The 27,326-nt window shown below is 53.3% G+C and overlaps 2 pseudogenes and 11 gene segments (V, D, J or C); 11 read left to right on the top strand and 2 right to left on the bottom strand.

The window, feature by feature from the left end:
- Positions 1-516: 516 nt before the first annotated feature.
- On the bottom strand, positions 517-1,749 carry LOC128901865 (immunoglobulin heavy variable 3-11-like). The segment is given in 1 exon segment: positions 517-1,749. A coding segment is annotated over 1 exon segment (510 nt).
- Positions 1,750-3,804: 2,055 nt separating this feature from the next.
- On the bottom strand, positions 3,805-4,395 carry LOC128901860 (immunoglobulin heavy variable 3-23-like). The segment is given in 1 exon segment: positions 3,805-4,395. A coding segment is annotated over 1 exon segment (495 nt).
- On the top strand, positions 4,338-5,499 carry LOC128901857 (immunoglobulin heavy variable 3-23-like; annotated as a pseudogene).
- A 621-nt stretch (positions 5,500-6,120) lies between these two features.
- On the top strand, positions 6,121-6,573 carry LOC128901845 (immunoglobulin heavy variable 3-23-like). The segment is given in 1 exon segment: positions 6,121-6,573. A coding segment is annotated over 1 exon segment (453 nt).
- A 1,149-nt stretch (positions 6,574-7,722) lies between these two features.
- Positions 7,723-8,460, top strand: LOC128901859 (Ig heavy chain V region 6.96-like). The segment is given in 1 exon segment: positions 7,723-8,460. A coding segment is annotated over 1 exon segment (510 nt).
- Positions 8,461-9,085: 625 nt separating this feature from the next.
- LOC128901843 (immunoglobulin heavy variable 3-23-like) lies at positions 9,086-9,490 on the top strand. The segment is given in 1 exon segment: positions 9,086-9,490. A coding segment is annotated over 1 exon segment (405 nt).
- A 1,308-nt stretch (positions 9,491-10,798) lies between these two features.
- Positions 10,799-11,342, top strand: LOC128901862 (immunoglobulin heavy variable 3-23-like; annotated as a pseudogene).
- Positions 11,343-12,419: 1,077 nt separating this feature from the next.
- LOC128901863 (immunoglobulin heavy variable 3-53-like) lies at positions 12,420-13,180 on the top strand. The segment is given in 1 exon segment: positions 12,420-13,180. A coding segment is annotated over 1 exon segment (390 nt).
- Positions 13,181-13,867: 687 nt separating this feature from the next.
- Positions 13,868-16,618, top strand: LOC128901842 (immunoglobulin heavy variable 3-23-like). The segment is given in 2 exon segments: positions 13,868-14,183; positions 16,380-16,618. Coding segments are annotated over 2 exon segments (453 nt in total).
- On the top strand, positions 14,081-16,344 carry LOC128901858 (Ig heavy chain V region 914-like). The segment is given in 2 exon segments: positions 14,081-14,211; positions 15,663-16,344. Coding segments are annotated over 2 exon segments (519 nt in total).
- Positions 16,619-17,144: 526 nt separating the features above from the next.
- LOC128901841 (Ig heavy chain V-III region HPC76-like) lies at positions 17,145-17,580 on the top strand. The segment is given in 1 exon segment: positions 17,145-17,580. A coding segment is annotated over 1 exon segment (405 nt).
- An 888-nt stretch (positions 17,581-18,468) lies between these two features.
- The window catches only part of LOC128901869 (Ig mu chain C region-like), a gene marked incomplete at its 3' end in the record, with an annotated part of 79,330 nt that continues 70,472 nt past the window's right edge, over positions 18,469-27,326 (top strand). Inside the window, 1 exon segment of the C gene segment in view lies at positions 18,469-18,755. Coding sequence covers positions 18,551-18,755 — 205 coding nt within the window.
- Positions 19,159-20,621, top strand: LOC128901861 (immunoglobulin heavy variable 3-23-like). The segment is given in 2 exon segments: positions 19,159-19,994; positions 20,105-20,621. Coding segments are annotated over 2 exon segments (439 nt in total).

Here is a 27,326-nt window from a genome sequence, read left to right as displayed (position 1 = left end):
GGGGCAAAACCAGTGAAGGGTTTGGTGTAAACAGTGAATATTTGGGGCAACATTGGTTGAATTTGGGGCAAACGTTTGAGACTTGGGTCAAAACCAGTCGAGATTTTGGGTGACCGTTCACGTTTTGTGGGAAATTGTTTAAGTTTGGAGGAAAGAGTTGAGGTTTGGGGCAAAACCGGTCAAGGGTTTGTGGCAAAAAGTCAAGATTTGGGCCAAAATTGGTTGAATTTGAGCAAATGGTTGAGACTTGGGTCAAAACCAGTCAAGACTTGGGGCAAAACCATTCAACATTGGGGTAAATGGTTGGGATTTGGGGCAAGCGGATGATATTTGGGACAAAAGCCCTCGAGATTTAGGGTAAAAATGGTCAGGTTTGAGAGAAATAGTCAAGGTTTGGAGCAAAAGTGGTCGAGATATTGGCCAAAACCCATGAAGGTTTGGGGCAAGAAGGGTGGAGGTTTGGGGCAGAAATGGTTGAGGTTTGGTGCCAATCATTTGAGATTTGGGGCGAAAATGGTCAAGGTTTGGTGCAAATGGTCAAGGTTTGGGGGAAATGGTCAAGAGTTGCTGCAAACCATGGAGGTCTGGGGCAAAAACTGTCAGGGTTTGATGCAAACGGTTGAGATTTGGGGCCAAAACAGTCAAGACTTGGGGTAACCGTTCATGTTCTGGGGCAAGTGGTTGAGATTTGTTCCAAAACCAGTGAAGGGTTTGGGGTGAACAGTGAAGATTTGGGCCAACATTGGTTGAATTTGGGGCAAATGTTTGAGACTTGGGTCAAAACCAGTCGAGATTTTGGGTGACCGTTCACGTTTTGTGGGAAATTGTTTAGGTTTGGGGCAAAGAGTTGAGGTTTGGGGCAAAACCGGTCAAGGGTTTGTGGCAAAAAGTCAAGATTTGGGCCAAAATTGGTTGATTTTGAGCAAATGGTTGAGACTTGGGTCAAAACCAGTCAAGACTTGGGGCAAAACCATTCAACGTTGGGGTAAATGGTTGGGATTTGGGGCAAGCGGATGATATTTGGGACAAAAGCCCTCGAGGTTTAGGGTAAAAATGGTCAGGTTTGAGAGAAATAGTCAAGGTTTGGAGCAAAAGTGGTCGAGATATTGGCCAAAACCCATGAAGGTTTGGGGCAAGAAGGGTGGAGGTTTGGGGCAGAAATAGTCGAGGTTTGGTGCCAGTCATTTGAGATCTGGGGCGAGAATGGTCAAGATTTGGTGCAAATGGTCAAGGTTTGTGACAAATAGTCAAGAGTTGAGTGAAACCATGGAGGTCTGGTGAGAAATCGGTCAGGGTTTGATGATAATGGTTGAGATTTGGGGCAAAAATGGTCGACGTCTGGGGCAAAATCGGTCGATGAGGGGACCCAACACAGGGAAGTTGGGACACGGTGCTGGGGTTGGTGCCACCACCACCACAACAACCACCATCATAACTTTTCGCGCAGTAGTAGGTGGCCGTGTCGTCGTCCCGGAGGCTGTTCATCTGCAGCGTGACCGTGCTCTGGGAGTTGTCCCTGGAGATGGTGAAGCGCCCCTTGACCGACGGCGCGTAGCTTGTGTAACTATCATCAGTGTTAATATACGCGACAAACTCGAGCCCCTTCCCGGGGGCCTGTCGCACCCAGGACATGTCGAAGCTGCTGAAGGTGAAGCCGGAGGCCTTGCAGCGGAGGGTGAGGGACCCCCCGGGTGTCTGTTGTCCCCCTCCGGACTCCACCAGCTGCACGGCCGCCATCAGCCCTGGGGAGGGGGCAGAAGGGAGACCCCCCAGCTCCCCCTGCTCCTGGCTCCAGGCTGGTTCCAACCTCAGGGGAGAAAATCTGGGGTCCTGGGGGGGAGGGTCTGGGCCGTGGATGGGGCCTGGGCTCTGGGTAGGGTTCCAAGACACAGAAGAAAGGGATTTTGGGCCAAAACCAGTCGAGATTTGCTGCAAACGTCAAGGGTTGAGGCAAAAGTGGTCGAGGTTTGGTGCAAACAGTTGAGGTTTGGCCCAAAACCAGTCAAAAGTTTGGGGTAAAGAGTCAAGATTTGGGCCAACATTGGCTGAGTTTGGGGCAAACAGGGGACACTTGGGGGAAAACCAATCAAGACTTGGGGTAATCCTTCATGTTTTGGGGCAAATAGTTGAGGTTTTGCCTAAAACTGGTCAAGGGTTTGGAGTGAACAGCCAAGATTTGGGCCCACAGTGGTTGAATTTGGGGCAAACATTTGAGACTTGGGTCAAAACCAGTCAAGATTTTGGGTGACCGTTCAGGTTTTGTGGGAAATTGTTTCAGTTTGGGGCAAACAGTTGAGGTTCGTCCCAAAACCAGTCAAGGGTTTGGTGTAAACGGTGAAGATTTGGGCCAACATTGGTTGAATCTGGGGCAAACAGTTGAGAGTTGGGGCAAAACCATTAGAGTGTTGGGGCAAATGGTTGGGGTTTGGGGCAAACGGTTGAGATTTGGGCAAGCAGATGATATTTGGGACAAAAGCCCTCGAGTTTTAGGGCAAAAATGGTCAGGTTTGGGATAAACAGTGAAGGTTTTGGCCAAAAGAGGTGGAGAGTTGCCCCCAGTCCATGGCGGAGCTGCTGGAGATGGAGCCAGAGCCCCTGCAGACGAGGGTGAGGGCAAAGATTTGGGCCAAAAGCCAAGGCTTTGGGGTGGATAAAGGGTTTTGTGGTCGGTGCGAGAGCCCGGACTCGCTCCGAGACCTGGGTCTTTGTGCAAGGGTTTGAGGGAGATGGCGGGACGTGGGGACACGGTGCCGGGGCTGGTGCCACCACCATAACCACAACCACCACTACATTTCGCGCAGTAGTAGGTGGCCGTGTCGTCGTCCCGGAGGCCTGTCGCACCCAGGACATCTCGAAGCTGCTGAAGGTGAAGCCAGAGGCCTTGCAGCGGAGGGTGAGGGACCCCCCGGGTGTCTGTTGTCCCCCTCCGGACTCCACCAGCTGCACGGCCGCCATCAGCCCTGGGGAGGGAGGAAGGAGAGAATTGAGTCGCCCGCTCCCGCCGTCGCCCCCCATCTCCGTGCCTCCACCAAAAATGGTCGAGGGTTGGGTCAAAGGGTTGAGATTTGGGGCAAAAGCTGTTGAGGATTAGGGCAAAAATGGTCAAGATTTGGTGCGAATGGTCAAGGTTTGGGGGAAATGGTCAAGAGTTGCTGCAAACCATGGAGGTCTGGGGCAAAAACGGTCAGGGTTTGATGCAAACGGTTGAGATTTGGGGCCAAAGCGGTCAAGACTTGGGGTAACCGTTCATGTTCTGGGGGCAAACAGTTGAGGTTTGGGCCAAAACCAGTGAAGGGTTTGGGGTGAACAGTCAAGATTTGGGACAACAGTAGTTGAATTTGGGGCAAACGGTTGGGACTTGGGTCAAAACCAGTCAAGGTTTCGGGTGACCATTCACATTTTGTGGGAAATCGTTTATGTTTGGGGCAAAGAGTTGAGGTTTGGGGCAAAACCGGTCAAGGCTTTGTGGCAAATGTCAACATTTGGGCCAAAATTGGTGGAATTTGAAGCAAATGGTTGAGACTTGGGTCAAAACCAGTCAAGACTTGGGGCAAAACCACTCAACTTTGGGGAAATATTTTGGATTTGGGGCAAATGGTTGAGATTTGGGGCAAGCAGACGGTATTTTGGAGAAAAGCCTTTGAGCTTTAGGGTAAAAATAATGAGGTTTGAGAGAAATAGTCAAGGTTTGGGGCAAAAGTGGTTGAAATATTGGTCGAGAGCCTTGGAGGATTGGGGCAAGAAGGGTGGAGGTTTGGGGCAGAAATGGTTGAGGTTTGGTTCCAATCATTTGAGAGTTGGGGATAAAATGGTCAAGGTTTGGGGCGAATGGTCAAGAGTTGGGTCAAACCACGGAGGTCTGGTGAGAAATTGGTCAGGGTTTGATGATAATGGTTGATATTTGGGGCAAAAATGGTCGACGTCTGGGGCAAAATCGGTCGATGAGGGGACCCAACACAGGGAAGTTGGGACACGGTGTCAGGGAAGGTGCCACCACCATAACAACAACCACCACAATTAGTTTTCGCGCAGTAGTAGGTGGCCGTGTCGTCGTCCCGGAGGCTGTTCATCTGCAGCGTGAGCGTGCTCTGGGAGTTGTCCCTGGAGATGGTGAAGCGCCCCTTGACCGACGGCGCGTAGACTGTGGTACGACCAGTGTTGCTAATAGTTGCGACGTACTCCAGCCCCTTCCCGGGGGCCTGTCGCATCCATCCCATGGCGACGCTGCTGAAGGTGAAGCCGGAGGCCTTGCAGCGGAGGGTGAGGGACCCCCCGGTTGTCTGTTGTCCCCCTCCGGACTCCACCATGGTGGCACCATCCCCGGCCTTCCCCACCCTCAACCCTTTCTCCTCGTCCCGCCATGGGCGTCCACTTGGCTTCCACCTTCCTCCTCCTCCTGGCCGCCCTCCCAGGTAGGACCCGGCCCCGCTTCACCCCCGTTCTTTCCCCCTGCACCCGGGCGCGGAGATGGGGGGCGACGGCGGGAGCGGGCGACTCAATTCTCTCCTTCCTCCCTCCCCAGGGCTGACGGCGGCCGTGCAGCTGGTGGAGTCCGGAGGGGGACAACAGACACCCGGGGGGTCCCTCACCCTCCGCTGCAAGGGCTCCGGCTTTGACTTCAGCAGCATCTGGATGCTCTGGGTGCGACAGGCCCCCGGGAAGGGGCTCGAGTGGGTCGCAAGTATTAGTACCAGCAGTGGTAGCACCTACTACGCGCCGTCGGTCGAGGGGCGCTTCACCATCTCCAAGGACGACTCCCAGAGCACGCTCACGCTGCAGATGAACAGCCTCCGGGACGACGACACGGCCACCTACTACTGCGCGAAAAGTAGTGGTGGTTGTGGTGGCACCAACCCCTTCTCCATGGAACAACATCCCTGTGCTGTGTCCCCAGATCGACCCTTCTTGGCCCAAATCTGAAGCATTTGACACAAACCTCGACCACTTTTGCCCCAAACCTCAACCGGTTGCAGCAAACCCTGACCGATTTTTCACCAGACCTCCATGGTTTGACCCAGCTCTTGACCATTTGCACCAAACCTTCACCATTTGCACCAAATCTTGACCATTTTATCCCCAGATCTCAAATGATTGGCACCAAACCTCGACCATTTGTGCCCCAAACCTCCACCCTTCTTGCCCCAAACCTTCAAAGCTCTCGACCAATATCTCAACCACTTTTGCTCAAAGCCTTGACTGTTTCCCTCAAACCTGACCATTTGTTCCCTAAACCTCAAGGGCTTTTGTCCCAAATGTCGTCCCCTTGCCCCAAATCACAAGCATTTACCCCAAATCCCAACCATTTGCCCCAATGTTGAATGGTTTTGCCTCAACTATTGACTGGTTTTGACCCAAGTTTCAACCATTTGCTTCAAATTCAACCAGTTTTGGCCCAAATCTTGACTTTTTGCCACAAACCCTTGACCGGTTTTGCCCCAAACCTAAACGATTTCCCACAAAATGTGAATGGTCACCCAAAACCTTGACTGGTTTTGACCCAAGTCCCAACTGTTTGCCCCAAATTCAACCGATGTTGGTCCAAATCTTGACTGTTCACCCCAAACCCTTGACCGGATTTGGGCCAAACCTCAACTGTTTGCCCCAAAACATGAAGGATTACCCCAAGTCTTGACTGGTTTTGTCGGAAGCGTCACCTGTTTGCCCCAAATTCGATCAATGTTGGCCCAAATCCTGACTCTTTACCCCGAACCCTTGACTGGTTTTGGGCCAAACCTCAACCGTTGGCACCAAACCCCGACCGTTTCTGCCCCAGACCTCCATGGTGTGTCCCAACTCTTGACCATTTGCCCCAAACCTGACCGTTCCTGATGTAAACCTCCACAGCTTATGCCGCAAATCTCAGCATTTCACCCAATCCTCGACCATTTTCCCCCAAACCTCCACCATTTCCCTCTCGTCTCGATCGCTGTTGCCCCAGACCTCGACTCTTGGCATCAAACCTCGACCGTTGCACCATCCCCCTGACCAATAGGGCCCCCCTGGGCCCCCCCAGCAGCACCCATGGCGCATCAGCCCCCTCCGCCTTCTCCTGCTCCTGGCCGCCCTCCCAGGTAGGACCCGGCCCCGCTCACCCCCTTTCCCCCACACCTGGGCGCGGAGATGGGGGGCGACGGCGGGAGCGGGCGACTCAATTCTCTCCTTCCTCCCTCCCCAGGGCTGATGGCGGCCGTGCAGCTGGTGGAGTCCGGAGGGGGCCTCCAGACACCCGGGGGGTCCCTCACCCTCCGCTGCAAGGCCTCCGGCTTCACCTTCAGCAGCGTCAGCATGGAATGGGTGCGACAGGCCCCCGGGAAGGGGCTCGAGTACGTCGCGGAGATTCACAACACTGGTGGTAGCACATGGTACGCGTCGTCGGTCAAGGGGCGCTTCACCATCTCCAGGGACAACTCCCAGAGCACGCTCACGCTGCAGATGAACAGCCTCCGGGACGACGACACGGCCACCTACTACTGCGCGAAAAGTTATGCTGGTGGTGGTGGCACCAACCCCGTCTCCATGGAACAACATCCCTGTGCTGTGTCCCCAAATCAACCCTTCTTGGCCCAAATCTGAAGCATTTCTCCTAAGCCTCGACTATTTCTACCCCAAGTCTCAACCGTTTGCACCAAACCCTGACCGATTTCTCACCAGAACTCCATGGTTTGACCCAACTCTTGACCATTTGCCCCAAACCTTGACCATTTGCCCCAAACCTTGACCATTTGCCCCAAACCTTGACGATTTTCACCCCAAATCTCAAATGACTGGCACCAAACCTCGACCATTTGTGCCCCAAACCTCCACCCTTCTTGCCCCAAACCTTCATGGGTTTTGGCCAATATCTCGACCACTTTTGCTCCAAACCTTGACTATTTCTCTCAATCCTGATTACTTTTACCCTAAACCTCAAGGCTTTTCTCCCAAATATCGTCCGCTTCCCATAAATCTCAACCGTTTGCCCCAATGTTGAGTGGTTTTGCCCCAAGTCTTGACTGGTTTTGACCCAACTCTCAACCCTTTGCCCCAAATTCAACCACTGTTGACCCAAATCTTCACTGTTTACACCAAACCCTTGACTGGTTTTGCCCCAAACCTCAACCACTTGCCCCAGAACATGAACGGTTACCCCAAGTCTTGACCGTTTTGGCCCCAAATCTCGACCATTTGCATCAAACTCTGATCATTTTTGCCCAAGACTTCCATGGTTTGCAACAACTCTTGACCATTTCCCCCAAACCTTGACCATTCGCACCAAACCTTGACCATTTTTGACCCAAATCTCAAACGACTGGCACTAAACCTCAACCATTATTTCCCCAAACCTCCACCAATGTTGCCCCAAAACTTCAATGGGTTTGGCCAGTATCTCGACAGCTTTTGCCACAAACCTTGACCTTCTGCCCCAAACCTGACCATTCCTGAATTAAACCTCAAGCGCTTTTGCCCCAGATCTCAACCCTTTGACCCCAACCTTGACCATTTCCCTCTCGTCTCGATCGCTGTTGCCCCAGACCTCGACTCTTGGCACCAAACCTCGACCGTTGCACCATCCCCCTGACCAATAGGACCCCCCTGGGCCCCCCCAGCAGCACCCATGGCGCATCAGCCCCCTCCGCCTTCCTCCTCCTCCTCCTCCTCCCGGCTGCCCTCCCAGGTAGGACCCGGCCCCGCTCACCCCCTTTCCCCCACACCCGGGCGCGGAGATGGGGGGCGACGGCGGGAGCGGGCGACTCAATTCTCTCCTTCCTCCCTCCCCAGGGCTGATGGCGGCCGTGCAGCTGGTGGCGTCCGGAGGGGGCCTCCAGACACCCGGGGGGTCCCTCACCCTCCGCTGCAAGGCCTCCGGCTTCACCTTCAGCAGCTACGGCATGGGATGGATGCGACAGGCGCCGGGGAAGGGGCTGGAGTACGTCGCGGGTATTAACAGCGGTGGTAGTTACACAAACTACGCACCGTCGGTCAAGGGGCGCTTCACCATCTCCAGGGACAACTCCCAGAGCACGCTCACGCTGCAGATGAACAGCCTCCGGGACGACGACACGGCCACCTACTACTGCGCGAAATGTGCTTACGGTGGTGGTGCTGGTTATGGTGGTGGCACCAGCCCCGGCACCGTGTCCCAACTTCCCTGTGTTGGGTCCCCTCATCGACCGATTTTGCCCCAGTCGACCATTTTTGCCCCAAATCTCAACCATTATCATCAAACCCTGACAGATTTCTCACCAGACCTCCATGGTTTGACCCAAACCTTGACCATTTGCACCAAACCTTGACCATTTGCACCAAACCTTGACCATTTGCATCCCAAATCTCAAATGATTGGCACCAAACCTCGACCATTTGTGCCCCAAACCTCCACCCTTCTTGCCCCAAACCTTCAATGCTCTCGACCAATATCTCGACCACTTTTGCTCCAAACCTTGACCATTTATCCCAAACCTGACCACTTTTGCCCTAAACCTCGAGGGCTTTTGCCAGAAATACCCTCCCCTTGCCCCAAATCACAAGCATTTACCCCAAATCCAAAACATTTGCCACAAAAGTCAAATGGATTTGCCCCAAGTCTTGATGGCTTTTGCCCCAAGTTTCAACCATTTGCCCCAAATTCAACCAATTTTGGCCCAAATCTTGACTTTTTGCCACAAAGCCTTGACCGCTTTTGCACCAAACCTCAACTCTTTGCCCCAAACCTCAACAATTTCCCATAAAACGTGAACCGTCACCCAAAATCTTGACTGGTTTTGCCCCAAAACTCAAACGTTTGCCCCAAATTCAACCAACGTTGGCCCAAATCTTGACTGTTGACCTGAAACCCTTGACTGGTTTTGGCCTAAATCTCAACGGTTTGCAGGAAAACGTGACCACTTCTACCTCAACCCTTGACGTTTGCAGCAAATCTCGACTGGTTTTGGCCCAAAAATCCCTTTGTTGTGTGTCTTGGAACCCTACCCAGAGCCCAGGCCCCTTCCAAGGCCCAGACCCTCCCCCCCAGGACCCCGGATTTTCTCCCCCGAGGTTGGAACCAGCCTGGAGCCAGGAGCAGGGGGAGCTGGGGGGTCTCCCTTCTGCCCCCTCCCCAGGGCTGATGGCGGCCGTGCAGCTGGTGGAGTCCGGAGGGGGACAACAGACACCCGGGGGGTCCCTCACCCTCCGCTGCAAGGCCTCCGGCTTCACCTTCAGCAGCTTCGACATGTACTGGGTGCGACAGGCCCCCGGGAAGGGGCTCGAGTGGGTCGCGGTTATTAGCAGCGCTGGTGGTTGGACAGCCTACGCGCCGTCGGTCAAGGGGCGCTTCACCCTCTCCAGGGACAACTCCCAGAGCACGCTCACGCTGCAGATGAACAGCCTCCGGGACGACGACACGGCCACCTACTACTGCGCGAAAAGTGCTGATGGTGGTTGTTATTATGGTGGTGGCACCAACCCCGACACCGTGTCCCAACTTCCCTGTGTTGGGTCCCCTCATCGACCGATTTTGCCCCAAATCTGAACCACTATCAAACCCTGACCGATTTCTCACCAGACCTCCATGGTTTGACCCAACTCTTGACCATTCGCCCCAATCCTTGACCATTTGCACCAAACCTTGACCATTTTCGCCCCAAATCTCAAATGACTGGCACCAAACCTCGACCATTTCTGCCCCAAACCTCCACCCTTCTTGCCCCAAACCTTCCATGCTCTCGACCAATATCTCAACCACTTCTGCTCCAAACCTTGACCACTTATCCCGAACCTGACCATTTTTGCCCTAAACCTCGAGGGCTTTTGTCCCAAATATCGTCTGCTTGCCCAAATCTCAACCATTTGCCCCAAATCCCAACCATTTGCCCCAGCATTCAAGTGGTTTTGCCCCAACTCTTGACTGGTTTTGACCCAAGTCTCAACCATTTGTTTCAAATTCAACCAATTTTGGCCGAAATGTTGACATTTGCCACAAACCCTTGACCGGTTTTGCCCCAAATCTCAACCGTTGGCATCAAACTCTGACCGATTTTGCCCCAGACCTCCATGGTTTGCCACAACTCTTGACCTTTGGCCCCAAACCTTGACCATTTGCACCAAACCTCGACCACTTTTGCCCCAAAAATGGGACAACTGCTCCGTTCTTGCCCCAGACCTTCATTGGGTTTGGCCAATGTCACAGAATCCCACACTGGCGGGGGGGGGAAGGGACCTCTGGAGATCACCCGGTCCAAGCCCCGGCCAGAGCAGGGTCACCCAGAGCAGGTGGCACAGGAACGCGTCCGGGCGGGTTGGGAATGTCTGCGGAGACGGAGACTCCCCCACCTCTCTGGGCAGCCTGGGCCAGGGCTCTGCCACCCCCACAGCAAAGAGGTTCCTCTTCTGGTGGCACCAACCCCGGCGTTGTCACCCCACGGCCCCGCACTCTGTCCCCACCTTCACCAGTTTGGGCCCAAGTCTCAACTGGTTTTGCCCCAAGTCTCCAACAATTGGCACCAAACCTTGACTGGTTTTGAGCCCCAAATCCCTTTGCTCTGGGATCCGGAACCCGACACAGAGCCCAGACTCCGTCCAGGTCCCAGAGACCCCAGGACCCAAATCTCAACCGTTGGCATCAAACCCTGACCGTTTCTGCCCCAGACCTCCATGGTGTGCAACAACTCGTGACCATTTGCCCCAAACCTTGACCATTTCTGACGTAAACCTCCACCGGTTCGCCCCGAATCTCAACCCTTAGACCCAATCCTCGACCATTTTTGGTGGAGGCACGGAGATGGGGGGCGATGGCGGGAGCGGGCGACTCAATTCTCTCCTTCCTCCCTCCCCAGGGCTGATGGCGGCCGAGCAGCTGGTGGAGTCCGGAGGGGGCCTCCAGACACCCGGGGGGTCCCTCACCTCCGCTGCAAGGCCTCCGGCTTCACCTTCAGCAGCGTCAGCATGGAATGGGTGCGACAGGCGCCGGGGAAGGGGCTGGAGTACGTCGCGGGTATTACCAGCAGTGGTGGTTACACAGAATACGCGCCGTCGGTCAAGGGGCGCTTCACCATCTCCAAGGACAACTCCCAGAGCACGGTCACGCTGCAGATGAACAGCCTCCGGGACGACGACACGGCCACCTACTACTGCGCGAAAAGTGCTGATGGTGGTTGTTGTGGTGGTAATGCTGATGGTGATGCTTATGGTGGTGGCACCAACCCCAGCCCCATGGAACAACATCCCTGTGCTGTGTCCCCAAATCAACCACTATTGACCCAAATCTGAAGCATTTGCCACAAACCTTGACCACTTTTGCCCCAAACCTCAACCGGTTGCAGCAAACCCTGACCGTTTTTGCCCCAGACCTCCATGGTTTGACCCAACTCTTGACCTTTCGCCCCAAACCTCGACCATTTTTGCCCCAAACCTCCACCCTTCTTGCCCCAAACCTTCATTGGTTTTGGCCAATATCTCGACCACTTTTGCTCCAAACCTTGACTATTTCTCCCAAACCTGACCATTTGTGCCCTAAACCTCGAGGGCTTTTCTCCCAAATATCGTCCATTTGCCCCTAATCTCAACCATTTACCCCAATGTTGAATGGTTTTGCCCCAACTATTGACTGGTTTTGACCCAAGCTTCAACCATTTCCTTCAAATTCAACCAATTTTGTCCCAAATCTTGACTTTTTGCCACAAACCCTTGACCGGTTTTGCCCCAAACCTCAACTCTTTGCTCTAAACCAAAACAATTTCCCACAAAACGTGAATGGCCACTCAAAATCTTGACTGGCTTCGACCCAAGTCTCAAACGTTTGCCCCAAATTAAACCAACGTTGTCCCAAATGTTCACTTTCACCCCAAACCCTTGACCGGTTTTGGGCAAAACCTCAACTATTTGCTCCAAAACATGAAGGATTACCCCGAGTCTTGACTGGTTTTGACCCAAGTGTCACCTGTTTGCCCCAAATTCAACCAATGTTGGCCCAAATCTTCAATGTTTACACCATATCCTTGACTAGTTTTGCCCCAAACCTCAACCACTTGCCCCAGAACATTAACGGTTACCCCAAGTCTTGACTCTTTTGGCCCCAAATCTCAACCGTTTGCATCAAACCCTGACAGTTTTTGCCCCAGACCTCCATGGTTTGCAACAACTCTTGACCATTTCCCCCAAACCTTGACCATTCGCACCAAATCTTGACCATTTTTGACCCAAATCTCAAACGACTGGCACTAAACCTCAACCGTTTTTTTCCCCACACCTCCAACGTTGTTGCCCCAAACCTTCCATGGTCTTGGCCAATATCTCAACGGCTTTTTCCTGAAACCTTGACTATTTTTGCCCTAAACCTCAACAGCTTTTGCCCCAAATCTCAACCCTTTGACCCAATCCTCGCCCAGTTTTGGTGGAGGCGCGGAGATGGGGGGCGATGGCGGGAGCGGGCGACTCAATTCTCTCCTTCCTCCCTCCCCAGGGCTGATGGCGGCCGAGCAGCTGGTGGAGTCCGGAGGGGGCCTCCAGACACCTGGGGGGTCCCTCACCCTCCGCTGCAAGGCCTCCGGCTTCACCTTCAGCAGCTCCTACATGCAATGGGTGCGACAGGCCCCCGGGAAGGGGCTCGAGTGGGTTGCGAGTATTTACAGTGGTGGTAGCACCGACTACGCATCGTCGGTCAAGGGGCGCTTCACCCTCTCCAAAGACAACTCCCAGAGCACGGTCACGCTGCAGATGAACAGCCTCCGGGACGACGACACGGCCACCTACTACTGCGCGAAAAGTTATGCTGGTCGTGGTGGCACCAACCCCTTCTCCATGGAACAACATCCCTGTGCTGTGTCCCCAAATCAACCCTTCTTGGCCCAAATCTGAAGCATTTGGCACAAACCTCAACCACTTTTGCCCCAAATCTCAACCGGTTGCAGCAAGCCCTGACCGTTTTTGCCCCAGACCTCCATGGTTTGACCCAACTCTTGACCTTTCGCCCCAAACCTTGACCATTTGTGCCCCAAACCTCCACCCTTCTTGCCCCAAACCTTCATTGGTTTTGGCCAATATCTCAACCACTTTTGCTCCAAACCTTGACTATTTCTCCCAAACCTGACCATTTGTGCCCTAAACCTCGAGGGCTTTTCTCCCAAATATCATCCGCTTCCCCTAATCTCAACCATTTACCCCAATGTTGAATGGTTTTGCCCCAACTGTTGACTGGTTTTGACCCAAGCTTCAACCATTTCCTTCAAATTCAACCAATGTTGTCCCAAATGTTGACTTTTTGCCACAAACCCTTGACCAGTTTTGCCCCAAACCTCAACTCTTTGCTCTAAACCGAAACAATTTCCCACAAAACCTGAATGATCACCCAAAATCTTGACTGGCTTTGACCCAAGTCTCAAACGTTTGCCCCAAATTCAACCAATGTTGTCCCAAATGTTGACTTTCACCCCAAACCCTTGACCGGTTTTGCCCCAAACCTCAACTCTTTGCCCCAAACCTCAACAATTTCCCACAAAACGTGAACGGTCACCCAAAATCTCGACTGGTTTTGACCCAAGTCTCAAATGTTTGCCCCAAATTCAACCAATGCTGGCCCAAATCTTCACTGTTTACACCAAACCCTTGACTGGTTTTGCCCCAAACCTCAACCACTTGCCCCAGAACATGAACAGTTACCCCACGTCTTGACCATTTAGGCCCCAAATCTCAACCATTTGCATCAAACTCTGACCATTTTTGCCCCAGACTTCCATGGTTTGCAGCAACTCTTGACCATTTCCCCCAAACCTTGACCATTCGCACCAAGCCTTGACCATTTTTGACCCAAATCTCAAACGACTGGCACTAAACCTCAACCGTTTTTTTCCCCACACCTCCAACGTTGTTGCCCCAAACCTTCCATGGTCTTGGCCAATATCTCAACGGCTTTTTCCTGAAACCTTGACCATTTTTGCCCTAAACCTCAACAGCTTTTGCCCCAAATCTCAACCCTTTGACCCAATCCTCGACCATTTTTGGTGGAGGCGCGGAGATGGGGGGCGACGGCGGGAGCGGGCGACTCAATTCTCTCCTTCCTCCCTCCCCAGGGCTGATGGCGGCCGTGCAGCTGGTGGAGTCCGGAGGGGGCCTCCAGACACCCGGGGGGTCCCTCACCCTCCGCTGCAAGGCCTCCGGCTTCACCTTCAGCAGCTTCAGCATGGGATGGGTGCGACAGGCCCCCGGGAAGGGGCTGGAGTTCGTCGCGGGTATTCAGAGAGATGGTGGTGACACAGGGTACGTCCCACCAGTCAACTCAAACTCTTCCCGCATCTCAACACGTTGATGGAACCCTTTGCCCCCAGCCTCAACCCCCCTGTCCTGCATCCCAACATCCCGGCGCCTTCCCCACACCCCCGCACCCACCACAGACCCCCGCGGGGTGCCCAGAACCCTTGAACGGGCCCCAAAACTCTACCCTGAGCCATGGACCCTGTCCCAAGCCGTGTCCTGCCAGGGCTCCGGCTTCACCTTCAGCAGCTCCTACATGCAATGGGTGCGACAGGCCCCCAGGAAGGGGCTCGAGTGGGTCGCGCAGATTAGCAGTTATGGTGGTAGCACCTACTACGCGCCGTCGGTCAAGGGGCGCTTCACCATCTCCAGGGACAACTCCCAGAGCACGCTCACGCTGCAGATGAACAGCCTCCGGGACGACGACACGGCCACCTACTACTGCGCGAAAAGTAGTGGTGGTGGTTGCTGTGCTGGTAATGCTGATGGTGATGCTTATGGTGGTGGCACCAACCCCAGCCCCATGGAACAACATCCCTGTGCTGTGTCCCCAAATCAACCCTTCTTGGCCCAAACCTGAAGCATTTGCCACAAACCTCGACCACTTTTGCCCCAAACCTTGACCACTTATCCTGAACCTGACCATTTGTGCCCTAAACCTTGAGGGATTTTGTCCCAAATATCGTCCATTTGCCCCTAATCCCAACCATTTGCCCCAATGTTGAATGGTTTTGCCCCAAGTCTTGACTGGTTTTGACCCAAGTCTCAACCATTTGCTTCAAATTCAACCAATTTTGGCCCAAATCTTGACTTTTTGCCACAAACCCTTGACCGGTTTTGCCCCAAACCTCAACTCTTTCCTCCAAACTTAAACAATTTCCCACAAAACGTGAACGGTCACCCGAAATCTCGACTGGTTTTGACCCAAGTCTCAAATGTTTGCCCCAAATTCAACCAATGCTGGCCCAAATCTTCACTGTTTACACCAAACCCTTGACTGGTTTTGCCCCAAACCTCAACTGTTTGCCCCAGAACATGAACAGTTACCCCACGTCTTGACTCTTTTGGCCCCAAATCTCAACCGTTTGCATCAAACCCTGACAGTTTTTGCCCCAGACCTCCATGGTTTGCAGCAACTCTTGACCATTTCCCCCAAACCTTGACAATTTGCACCAAATCTTGACCATTTTTGACCCAAATCTCAAACGACTGGCACTAAACCTCAACCGTTTTTTTCCCCACACCTCGAACGTTGTTGCCCCAAACCTTCCATGGTCTTGGCCAATATCTCGATGGCTTTTTCCCCAAACCTTGACCATTTTTGCCCTAAACCTCAACAGCTTTTGCCCCAAATCTCAACCCTTTGACCCAATCCTCGACCATTTTTGGTGGAGGCACGGAGATGGGGGGCGACGGCGGGAGCGGGCGACTCAATTCTCTCCTTCCTCCCTCCCCAGGGCTGATGGCGGCCGTGCAGCTGGTGGAGTCCGGAGGGGGCCTCCAGACACCCGGGGGGTCCCTCACCCTCCGCTGCAAGGCCTCCGGCTTCACCTTCAGCAGCTTCGAGATGTACTGGGTGCGACAGGCCCCCGGGAAGGGGCTGGAGTTCGTCGCGAGTATTTGGAATGATGGTAGTAGCACATGGTACGCGTCATCGGTCAAGGGGCGCTTCACCATCTCCAGGGACAACTCCCAGAGCACGGTCACGCTGCAGATGAACAGCCTCCGGGACGACGACACGGCCACCTACTACTGCGCCAAAGATGGTCGTGGTGGTGGTTATGCTGATGGTAGTGGTGGCACCAACCCCGGCACCGTGCTCGCAATGTCCCTGCACTGTGTCCCCCCTTCCCAGCATCTCCCCAGAACCCCAACACCCTTCCTAGACCCTTCCACCGCCCTCGGACCCCGGCTCCCAAACCCAAGACTCCACCATCGTCCCCAAGAACAGAATTCTTGACCCCAGTCCGGACCCCAGGAGCCAGCCGGGAACCCTGCACGGAGCCCAACTCCCCGCGTGGGGCAGAATCCCAACACCTGGAGTCATCTATGGGCACCTTGTTGTCCCCCGGCCCCGAGCCCAGACCCCTGCAAGGCCTCCGGCTTCGCCTTCAGCTGGTTCAGCATGAACTGGGTGCGACAGGGCCCCGGGAAGGGGCTCGAGTTCATCGCAGGTATTAACAGTTATGGTGGTAGCACCTTCTACGCGCCGTCGGTCAAGGGGCGCTTCACCATCTCCAGGGACGACTCCCAGAGCACGCTCACGCTGCAGATGAACAGCCTCCGGGACGACGACACGGCCACCTACTACTGCGCGAAATGTTATGCTGGTGGTGGTGGCACCAACCCTGTCTCCATGGAAGAACATCCCTGTGCTGTGTCCCCAGATCGACCCTTCTTGGCCCAAATCTGAAGCATTTCTCCTTAACCTCAACTATTTCTACCCCAAATCTCAACCGGTTGCAGCAAACCCTGACCGATTTCTCACCAGACCTCCATGGTTTGACCCAGCTCTTGACCGTTTGCCACAAACCTTGACCATTTGCACCAAATCTTGACCATTTTATCCCCAGATCTCAAATGACTGGCACCAGACCTCGACCATTTGTGCCCCAAACCTCCACCCTTCTTGACCCAAACCTTCATGGGTTTTGGCCAATATCTCGACCACTTTTGCTCCAAACCTTGACCATTTGACCCAAATGTGGCCCCCACTGACCTAAATCTCAACAGCTTTTGCCGCAAATATCCTCCCCTTGTCCCAGATCTCACCCACTTGACCAAAACCTCAACCAGTTTTGCCCCAAACCCCCACCATTCTCCTCTCATCTCCATCCATTTCGCCACAACCCTTCACTCTCTGCACCAAACCAGAGCCTTGAACGGACCCCCAAACTCTACCCTGAGCCATGGACCCTGTCCCAAGCCGTGTCCTGCCAGGGCTCCGGCTTCACCTTCAGCAGTGTCGGCATGGACTGGGTGCGACAGGCGCCCGGGAAGGGGCTCGAGTCCGTCGCGAGTATTAACAGTGATGGTAGTGGCACCTACTACGCGCCGTCGGTCAAGGGGCGCTTCACCATCTCCAGGGACAACTCCCAGAGCACGCTCACGCTGCAGATGAACAGCCTCCGGGACGACGACACGGCCACCTACTACTGCGCGAAAAGTTATGCTGGTGGTTGTTGTGGTGGTGGTGGCACCTTCCCTGACACCATGTCCCAACTTCCCTGTGTTGGGTCCCCTCATCGACCGATTTTGCCCCAGACGTCGACCATTTTTGCCCCAAATCTCAACCATTATCATCAAACCCTGACCGATTTCTCACCAGACCTCCATGGTTTCACTCAACGCTTGACCATTTGCCCCAAACCTTGACCGTTTGCCACAAACCTTGACCATTTGCACCAAATCTTGACCATTTTATCCCCAGATCTCAAATGATTGGCACCAAACCTTGACCATTTGTTCCCCAAACCTCCACCCTTCTTGCCCCAAACCTTCATGGGTTTTGGCCAATATCTTGACCACTTTTGCTCCAAACCTTGACTATTTCTGTCAAACCTGACCATTTTTACCCTAAACCTCGAGGGCCTTTGTCCCAAATATCGTCCGCTTGCCCTTAATCTCAACCATTTGCCCCAAATCCCAACCATTTACCCCAATGTTGAATGGTTTTGCCCCAAGTCTTGACTGGTTTTGACCCAAGTTTCAACCATTTGCTCAAATTCAACGAATTTTGGCCCAAATCTTGACTTTTTGCCACAAACCCTTGACCGGTTTTGCCCCAAACCTCAACTCTTTTCCCCAAACCTCAACAATTTCCCACAAAACGTGAATGGTCACCCGAAATCTTGACTGGTCTTGACCCAAGTCTCAAACGTTCGACCGAAATTCAACCAATGTTGGCCCAAATCTTCACTGTTTACACCAAACCCTTGACTGGTTTTAGGACAAATCTCAACCATTTGCCCCAGAACATGAACGGTTACCCCAAGTCTTGACCATTTTGGCCCCAAATCTCAACCGTTTGCATCAAACTCCGACCGTTTTTGCCCCAGACCTCCATGGTTTGCAGCAACTCTTGACCATTTCCCCCAAACCTTGACCATTCGCACCAAACCTTGACCATTTTTGACCCAAATCTCAAACGACTGGCACTAAACCTCAACCATTTTTTCCCCAAACCTCCACCAATGTTGACCCAAACCTTCAATGGGTTTGGCTGATATCTCGACTGCTTTTTCCCTGGAAAAAGCTGGTGGAGTCCGGAGGAGGCCTCCAGACACCCAGAGGGTCCCTCACCCTCCGCTGCAAGGCCTCCGGCTTCACCTTCAGCAGCTCCTACATGCAATGGGTGCGACAGGCCCCCGGGAAGGGGCTCGAGTGGGTCGCGGAGATTAGCAGTTATGGTAGTAGCACCTACTACGCGCCGTCGGTCCAGGGGCGCTTCACCATCTCCAGGGACAACTCCCAGAGCACGCTCACGCTGCAGATGAACAGCCTCCGGGACGACGACACGGCCACCTACTACTGCGCGAAAGCTGCTGATGGTGGCGGCTCTGAGCCGGCGTCTGCTCAGGAAACGCGCCGGCGAGCCGCGTCCCCGCGGGGGACAGGAGGCAGCGATGCCTGGCAGCCCCTGGCCCTCTGGGCCGCGCCGGGACGGCTCCAGCCGCTGCCTCTGCCTGCCCCGAGCCCGCGCCCCAGCACCGACCCCAACATCCCTGCCGTGGGTCCCAGCGGCTTCCCCAAACCCCGCACCCGGCCCTCAGCCCCACACCCAACACCCAACCTTGCCCCAAGCCTCAACGCGTTGGCCCCAACCTTCACTGGTTTTGCCTCAAATCCAAACCGTCTGCCCCAAATCCCAACCATTTGCCCCAACGCTCAAAGGGTGGTGCACCAAATCTTGACTGGTTTTGCCCCAAATTCAACCTAAAGCGTTTGCCCCAAAACGCCAACAGTTTTGCCCCAAGTCTTGACTGGTTTTGCCCCAACTCTCAACCCTTTGCCCCAGATTCAACCAATGCGGGCCCAAATCTTCACTCTTTCTCCAAACCCTTGACTGGTTTTGGGGCAAACCTCAACCATTTGCCCCAGAACATGAACGGTTACCCCAAGTCTTGACCGCTTTGGCCCCAAATCTCAACTGTTGGCATCAAACTCTGACCGCTTTTGCCCCAGACCTCCATGGTTTGCCACAGCTCTTGACCTTTGGCCCCAAACCTTGACCGTTTGCACCAAACCTCGACCACTTTGGCCCCAAAAATGGGACAACTGCTCCGTTCTTGCCCCAGACCTTCATTGGGTTTGGCCAATGTCACAGAATCCCACACTGGCGGGGGGGGGAAGGGACCTCTGGAGATCACCCGGTCCAAGCCCCGGCCAGAGCAGGGTCACCCAGAGCAGGTGGCACAGGAACGCGTCCGGGTGGGTTGGGAATGTCTGCGGAGACGGAGACTCCCCCACCTCTCTGGGCAGCCTGTGCCAGGGCTCTGCCACCCCCACAGCAAAGAGGTTCCTCCTCGCCTTGAGGTGGAACTTCCCACGGTCAAGTTGGTGCCCGTCACCCCTCGTCCTGTCCCCGGGCACCACTGGGAAGAGCCCGGCCCCGTCCTCCTGACACCCCCCCTCTCAGCGTTCGTCAGCGTTGAGAAGATCCCCCCTCGGACGTCTTTTGTCCACGCTGGAGACCCCATCCCTCAGCCTTTCGCCCTCTCCACGTCCTCGTCCCGCCATGGGCGTCCACTTGGCTTCCACCTTCCTCCTCCTCCTGGCCGCCCTCCCAGGTAGGACCCGGCCCCGCTTCACCCCCGTTTTTTCCCCCCACACCCGGGCGCGGAGATGGGGGGCGACGGCGGGAGCGGGTGACTCAATTCTCTCCTTCCTCCCTCCCCAGGGCTGATGGCGGCCGTGCAGCTGGTGGAGTCCGGAGGGGGTCTCCAGACACCCGGGGGGTCCCTCACCCTCCGCTGCAAGGCCTCCGGCTTCGACTTCAGCAGCAAAGGCATGGGATGGGTGCGACAGGCCCCCGGGAAGGGGCTCGAGTTCGTCGCGAGTATTAGCAGCAGTGGTGGTAGCACCTTCTACGCGTCGTCGGTCCAGGGGCGCTTCACCATCTCCAGGGACAACTCCCAGAGCACGCTCACGCTGCAGATGAACAGCCTCCGGGACGACGACACGGCCACCTACTACTGCGCGAAATGTAGTGGTGGTTGTGGTGGCACCAACCCTTTCTCCATGGAACAACATCCCTGTGCTGTGTCCCCAAATCAACCACTATTGACCCAAATCTGGAGCATTTGCCACAAACCTCGACCACTTTTGCCCCAAATCTCAACTGTTTGCAGCAAACCCTGACCGATTTCTCACCAGACCTCCATGGTTTGACCCAACTCTTGACCATTCGCCCCAAACATTGATCATTTGCACCAAATCTTGACCATTTTATCCCCAAATCTCAAATGATTGGAACCAAATCTCGACCATTTGTGCCCCAAACCTCCACCCTTCTTGCCCCAAACCTTCAATGCTCTCGACCACTTTTGCTCCAAACCTTGACCATTTCTCCCAAACCTGACCATTTGTGCCCTAAACCTCGAGGGCTTTTGTCCCAAATATCATCCGCTTCCCCAAAACTCAACCATTTACCCCAAATCCAAAACATTTGCCCCAAAGTTGAATGGTTTTGCCCCAAGTGTCAACCATTTGCTTCAGATTCAACCAATGTTGGCCCAAATCTTCACTGTTTACACCAAACTCTGACTGTTTTTGTCCCAGACCTCCATGGTTTGCAACAACTCTTGACCATTTCCCCCAAAACTTGACCATTCGCACCAAACCTTGACCATTTTTGACCCAAATCTCAAACGACTGGCACTAAACCTCAACCATTTTTTCCCCAAACCTCCACCAATGTTGCCCCAAACCTTCAATGGGTTTGGCTGATATCTCGACCGCTTTTTCCCTGGAAAAAGCTGGTGGAGTCCGGAGGAGGCCTCCAGACACCCAGGGGGTCCCTCACCCTCCGCTGCAAGGGCTCCGGCTTCACCTTCAGCTGCGTCAACATGTACTGGGTGCGACAGGCCCCCGGGAAGGGGCTGGAGTGGGTCGCGGGTATTAGCTATGGTGGTGGTACCACAAGATACGCGCCCTTGGTCCAGGGGCGCTTCACCATCTCCAGGGACAACTCCCAGAGCACGCTCACGCTGCAGATGAACAGCCTCCGGGACGACGACACGGCCACCTACTACTGCGCGAAATGTTATGCTGGTGGTGGTGGCACCAACCCCGTCTCCATGGAACAACATCCCTGCGCTGTGTCCCCAAATCAACCCTTCTTGGCCCAAATCTGGAGCATTTGCCACAAACCTCGACCACTTTTGCCCCAAACCTCAACCGGTTGCAGCAAACCCTGACCGATTTCTCACCAGACCTCCATGGTTTGACCCAACTCTTGACCATTTGCCCCAATCCTTGACCATTTGCACCAAACCTTGACCATTTTATCCCAAATCTCAAATGATTGGCACCAAACCTCGACCATTTCTGCCCCAAACCTCCACCCTTCTTGCCCCAAACCTTCAATGCTCTCCACCAATATCTTGAACACTTCTGCTCCAAACCTTGACCATTTATCCCAAACCTGACCATTTGTTCCCTAAACCTCGAGGGCTTTCGTCCCAAATATCATCCGCTTGCCCCAAACCACAACCATTTACCCCAAATCCAAAACATTTATCACAAGAGTCAAACGGATTTGCCCCAAGTCTTGACTGGTTTTGCCCCAAGTCTCAACTGTTTGCCGCAGATTCAACCAAGTTTGTCCCAAATCTTGACTTTTTCGCACACACCCTTGACCGGTTTTGCCCCAAACCTCAACTCTTTGCCCCAAACCTCAACAATTTCCCACAAAACGTGAACCGTCACCCAAAATCTTGACTGGTTTTGACCCAAGTCTCAAACGTTTGCCCCAAATCCAACCACCGTTGGCCCAAATCTTCACTGTTTACCCCAAACCCTTGACTGGTTTTGGGGCAAACCTCAACCGTTTGCCCCAGAACATGAACGGTTACCCCACGTCTTGACTGTTTTGGCCCCAAAACGGTATCCTGCCCCCCTCTTTCAAAGGTTCCGGCTCCACCTTCAGCAGCTCCGCTACGGATTGGGGCAACAGACACCCGGAATCTTCCCCAAAATCTTTGCTCCAAGCCCAGAGCCCTCTCCTGAGCCCCGACATCGGTTTTCCCCCAAAATCCCAAGCATCTCCCCCAAATCCTCGCCCCAAGCGTCGGGCGTCCCGGGATTTCCCCGAAATCCCAGCATCTTCCCCCAATTCCTTGCTCTGGGCATCACCATCCCCCCCCCATACCAAAAATCTCAACGTTTTCCCCAAATCCTTGCCTCACTCTCAGCATCCCAAAATCCTAACGTTCCCCCTCCCCCAAACCAGCGGATTGGCCCCAAAATCCCATTATCGGCCCCAAATCCTTATCCCGAGCATCAAATCCTTATCTCGAGTCCCCAAAATCTCCTTATTTTCCCCAAATTCGATGCCCCAGGGCGAGGGAGGCCTTAGAGCAGGGCGGGGGGGAAGGGAGGGAGAAACCGAAACCCTCATTTCCGGCCTTTTTACCCCAAAACAAAGCCGATGACGTCAGCAGCGGGCCAGCTGCAGCGGCGGCAATTAAAGAACTCGACCGCGATCAACAGGGGAAGGCAATTAAATAATTAAGAAGTGACGGGGGCGAAGCAGAGCCGGCAATTAAATAATCGAGCCCGAAGAATTAACGAGTCGCCCGGCAAAATCCCGCAATTAAAAAATTACGTTAAAAAAAATTAAAATAAAAAAAAAATAAGACACAAACGTGCCCTGCGGAGCTCGCAATTAAATTAATCGGGGTCAATAATTAATCAGGGCACCGCAGAGACCGCAATTAAATTAATCAGGGCGAATAAATGAAAAGGGCGCTGCAGAGATTGTAATTAAATTAATCGGGGTAAATAATTAATCAGGGCACCGCAGAGGTTGCAATTAAATTAATCAGGGGGAATTAAATGATCAGGGCACCGCAGAGATTGTAATTAATTTAATCAGGGGGAATAAACGATCACGGCTCTGGAGAGATTGTAATTAAATTAATCGGAGCAAATAATTAATCAGGGCACTGCAGAGCTTGCAATTAATTTAATCGGGGCAAATAATTAATCAGGGCACCGCAGAGGTTGCAATTAAATTAATCAGGGCGAATAAACGATCAGGGCTCTGGAGAGATTGTAATTAAATTAATCGGAGCAAATAATTAATCAGGGCACTGCAGAGGTTGCAATTAATTTAATCGGGGCAAATAATTAATCAGGGCACCGCAGAGACAGTAATTAAATTAATCAGGGGGAATTAAATGATCAGGGCACTGCAGGGATTGTAATTAAATTAATCAGGGCAAATAAACGATAAGGGCACTGCAGGGATTGTAATTAAATTAATCAGGGGGAATAATTAATCAGGGTACTGCAGAGCTTGCAATTAATTGAATCGGGGCAAATAATTAATCAGGGCACCGCAGCGGTTGCAATTAAATTAATCAGGGGGAATAATTAATCAGGGCACTGCAGAGCTTGCAATTAAATTAATCAGGGGGAATTAAATGATCAGGCCACTGCAGGGATTGTAATTAAATTAATCAGGGGGAATTAAATGATCAGGGCACTGCAGGGATTGTAATTAAATTAATCAGGGCAAATAAACGATAAGGGCACTGCAGGGATTGTAATTAAATTAATCAGGGGGAATAATTAATCAGGGTACTGCAGAGCTTGCAATTAATTTAATCGGGGCAAATAATTAATCAGGGCACCGCAGAGACAGTAATTAAATTAATCGGGGGGAATTAACTGATCAGGGCACGCAGAGACCGCAATTAAAAAATCCGGTCTAAATAAATGATGAGGGCTCTGGCGAGACTCTAATTAAATTAATCAGGGGGAATAAACGACGGGGGCATTGCAGAGGCTGTTAATTAAATCCGTCGGGGTGAAGAATTCATTAGGGCTCTGGCAATTAATGAGTGCGGGGTAAGGAAGAGAGAAGAGGGCGCGGGGGCCGGCAATTAATTAATTAACTCGATGTACCCCCGCCATCAGGGCACGGCGGTGCAATTGTTAATTGCAACGTTGCAATTAAAGAACCGGGGCGGGGGGGGTATGAGTGATTAATTCCCGCGAGATATCGCGATTCGGGGTGTATCGTTGATTAACTCCCTCTAGAGATCGCAATTAAAACATTGAGTGTAAATCATTGATTAATTCCCTCTAGAGATCGCAATTAAAAAATTGAGTGTAAATCATTGATTAATTCCCTCTAGAGATCGCAATTAAAAAATTGAGTGTAAATCGTTGATTAATTCCCTCTAGAGATCGCAATTAAAAAATTGAGTGTAAATCATTTATTAATTCCCTCCAGATATCGCAATTAAAAAATTGAGTGTAAATCATTGATTAATTCCCTCCAGATATCGCAATTAAAAAATTGAGTATATATCGTTGATTAATTCCCTCCAGATACCGCAATTAAAAAATTGAGTGTAAATCATTGATTAATTCCCTCTAGAGATCGCAATTAAAAAATTGAGTGTAAATCGTTGATTAACTCCCTCTAGATATCGCAATTAAAAAATTGAGTGTAAATCATTGATTAATTCCCTCTAGAGATCGCAATTAAAAAATTGAGTGTAAATCATTGATTAATTCCCTCCAGATACCGCAATTAAAAAATTGAGTGTAAATCATTGATTAACTCCCTCTAGAGATCGCAATTAAAAAATTGAGTGCGTATCGTTGATTAATTCCCTCCAGATACCGCAATTAAAAAATTGAGCGCGTATCGTTGATTAACGCCCTCTAGAGATCACAATTAAAAAACTGAGTGCATATTGTTGATTAATTGCTTCCAGTTATCACAATTAAAAAATTGAGCGCGTAGCGTTGATTAATTCCCTCCAGATACCGCAATTAAAAAATTGAGCGTGTATCGTTGATTAATTCCTTCCAGATATCGCAATTAAGAAATTGAGCGCGCATCGTTGATTAATTCCCTCTGGATATCGCAATTAAAAAATTGAGTGTGTATCGCTGATTAATTCCTTCCAGATATCGCAATTAAGAAATTGAGCGCGCATCGTTGATTAATTCCCTCTGGATATCGCAATTAAAAAATTGAGTGTGTATCGCTGATTAATTCCTTCCAGATATCGCAATTAAGAAATTGAGCGCGCATCGTTGATTAGCTCCCGCCAGAGATCGCAATTAAAAAAAAATGGGCGTACGGCGTTGATTAATTCCCTCGGGACCTCGCAATTAAACAACTCGGGGGGCGTCTAACCGTGATTAATCCCCTGGAGACATCGCAATTAAAAATTTCGGGGGCGCGCGTCCAACCGTGATTGATTAATTCCCTCGGGAGCTCGCAATTAAACAACTCGGCGGCCACCTGCCACCAATTCCAATCCCCCCCCCCCCCCCCCCCAATTAAAAACAAACACTAAATCTCGGCCCCCACCTGCCATCGATTCCCCCCCATCGATCCCCCCCCCAACTCCCGGGAGACCTCCTAATTAAACAATTAGGCATTCCCGCCGCTAACGAGCAAGAGATTTGCCATTCAAACGCCGCCGCCCCCACGGCGAAGGTGGGGGTTGGGGGTTGGGGGTGGGGGTTGGGGGTGGGGGTTGGGGTGGGGGGGCGGGGCGGACCCCTTCCCATGCAAATCCCCGCCGCCCGCCGGCCTTTAAAACCCCCCGGTCCCACCATGGTGGCACCATCCCCGGCCTTCCCCACCCTCAACCCTTTCTCCTTGTCCCGCCATGGGCGTCCACTTGGCTTCCACCTTCCTCCTCCTCCTGGCCGCCCTCCCAGGTAGGACCCGGCCCCGCTTCACCCCCGTTTTTTTTCCCCCCGCACCCGGGCGCGGAGATGGGGGGGCGACGGCGGGAGCGGGCGACTCAATTCTCTCCTTCCTCCCTCCCCAGGGCTGACGGCGGCCGTGCAGCTGGTGGAGTCCGGAGGGGGACAACAGACACCCGGGGGGTCCCTCACCCTCCGCTGCAAGGCCTCCGGCTTCACCTTCAGCAGCGTCAGCATGGAATGGGTGCGACAGGCCCCCGGGAAGGGGCTCGAGTGGGTCGCGGGTATTAGCAGCGGTGGTAGCACCTTCTACGCGCCGTCGGTCAAGGGGCGCTTCACCATCTCCAGGGACAACTCCCAGAGCACGGTCACGCTGCAGATGAACAGCCTCCGGGACGACGACACGGCCACCTACTACTGCGCGAAAGCTGCTCACGGTGGCCCCGGGCCCCGCCGGCGGCTGGCAAAAACCCCACCCGCCCCCGACCCACCGTTGGAGGGTTGTCCTCCCGCCCAGGCCCCCAAGGGATGGATGGTGGAGCCTTCGCCGCGCTCCAGTGGGCGCAGATGGCGCGGCCGGGCTCGGCGACTCGTGGCGCCCCGGAGTCTTTCGAGGAGCTCAGATCCCTCGCAAGAGTCTTTCGAGGAGGCCCAGACCCCTTGGCGTGGTGGCCAAGAGCTTCTGAAGAAGCCCCAGACCCCTCAGTGTGGTGGCCAAGAGCCTTTTGAGGAGCTGAGAGCCTTCGCAAAAGCCTTTCGAGGAACCCCAGACCCCTTGGCGTGGTGGCCAAGAGCCTTTTGAGGAGCCCAGACCCTTTGAGTGGTGGCCAAGAGCCTTTTGAGGAGCTCGGATCCTTTCCAAGGCCCCTTTGCGTGGTGGCCAAGAGCTGCTGAAGAAGCCCCAGACCCCTTAGTGTGGTGGCCAAGAGCCTTTTGAGGAGCTCAGATCCTTTGTAAGAGCCTTTTGAGGAGCCCAGACCCCATTGTGTGGTGGCCAAGAGCTTCTGAAGAAGCCCTAGACCCCTTTCTGTGGTGGCCAAGAGCTTCTGGAGAAGCCCCAGACCCCTTTGCATGGTGGCCCAGAGCCTTTTGAGGAGCTCAGATCCTTTGCAAGAGCCTTTCGAGGAGCCCAGACCCCTTAGTGTGGTGGCCACGAGCCTTTTGAGGAGCCCAGACCCCTTAGTGTGGTGGCCAAGAGCCTTTCAAGGAGCCCAGACCCC

This window comes from Rissa tridactyla, chromosome 30, assembly GCF_028500815.1.
Source record: "Rissa tridactyla isolate bRisTri1 chromosome 30, bRisTri1.patW.cur.20221130, whole genome shotgun sequence".
NCBI classification, from domain to species: Eukaryota; Metazoa; Chordata; class Aves; order Charadriiformes; family Laridae; genus Rissa; species Rissa tridactyla.
The sequence above is the reverse complement of the archived record's forward strand: the minus strand, read 5'-3'. Positions and strand labels throughout refer to the sequence as shown.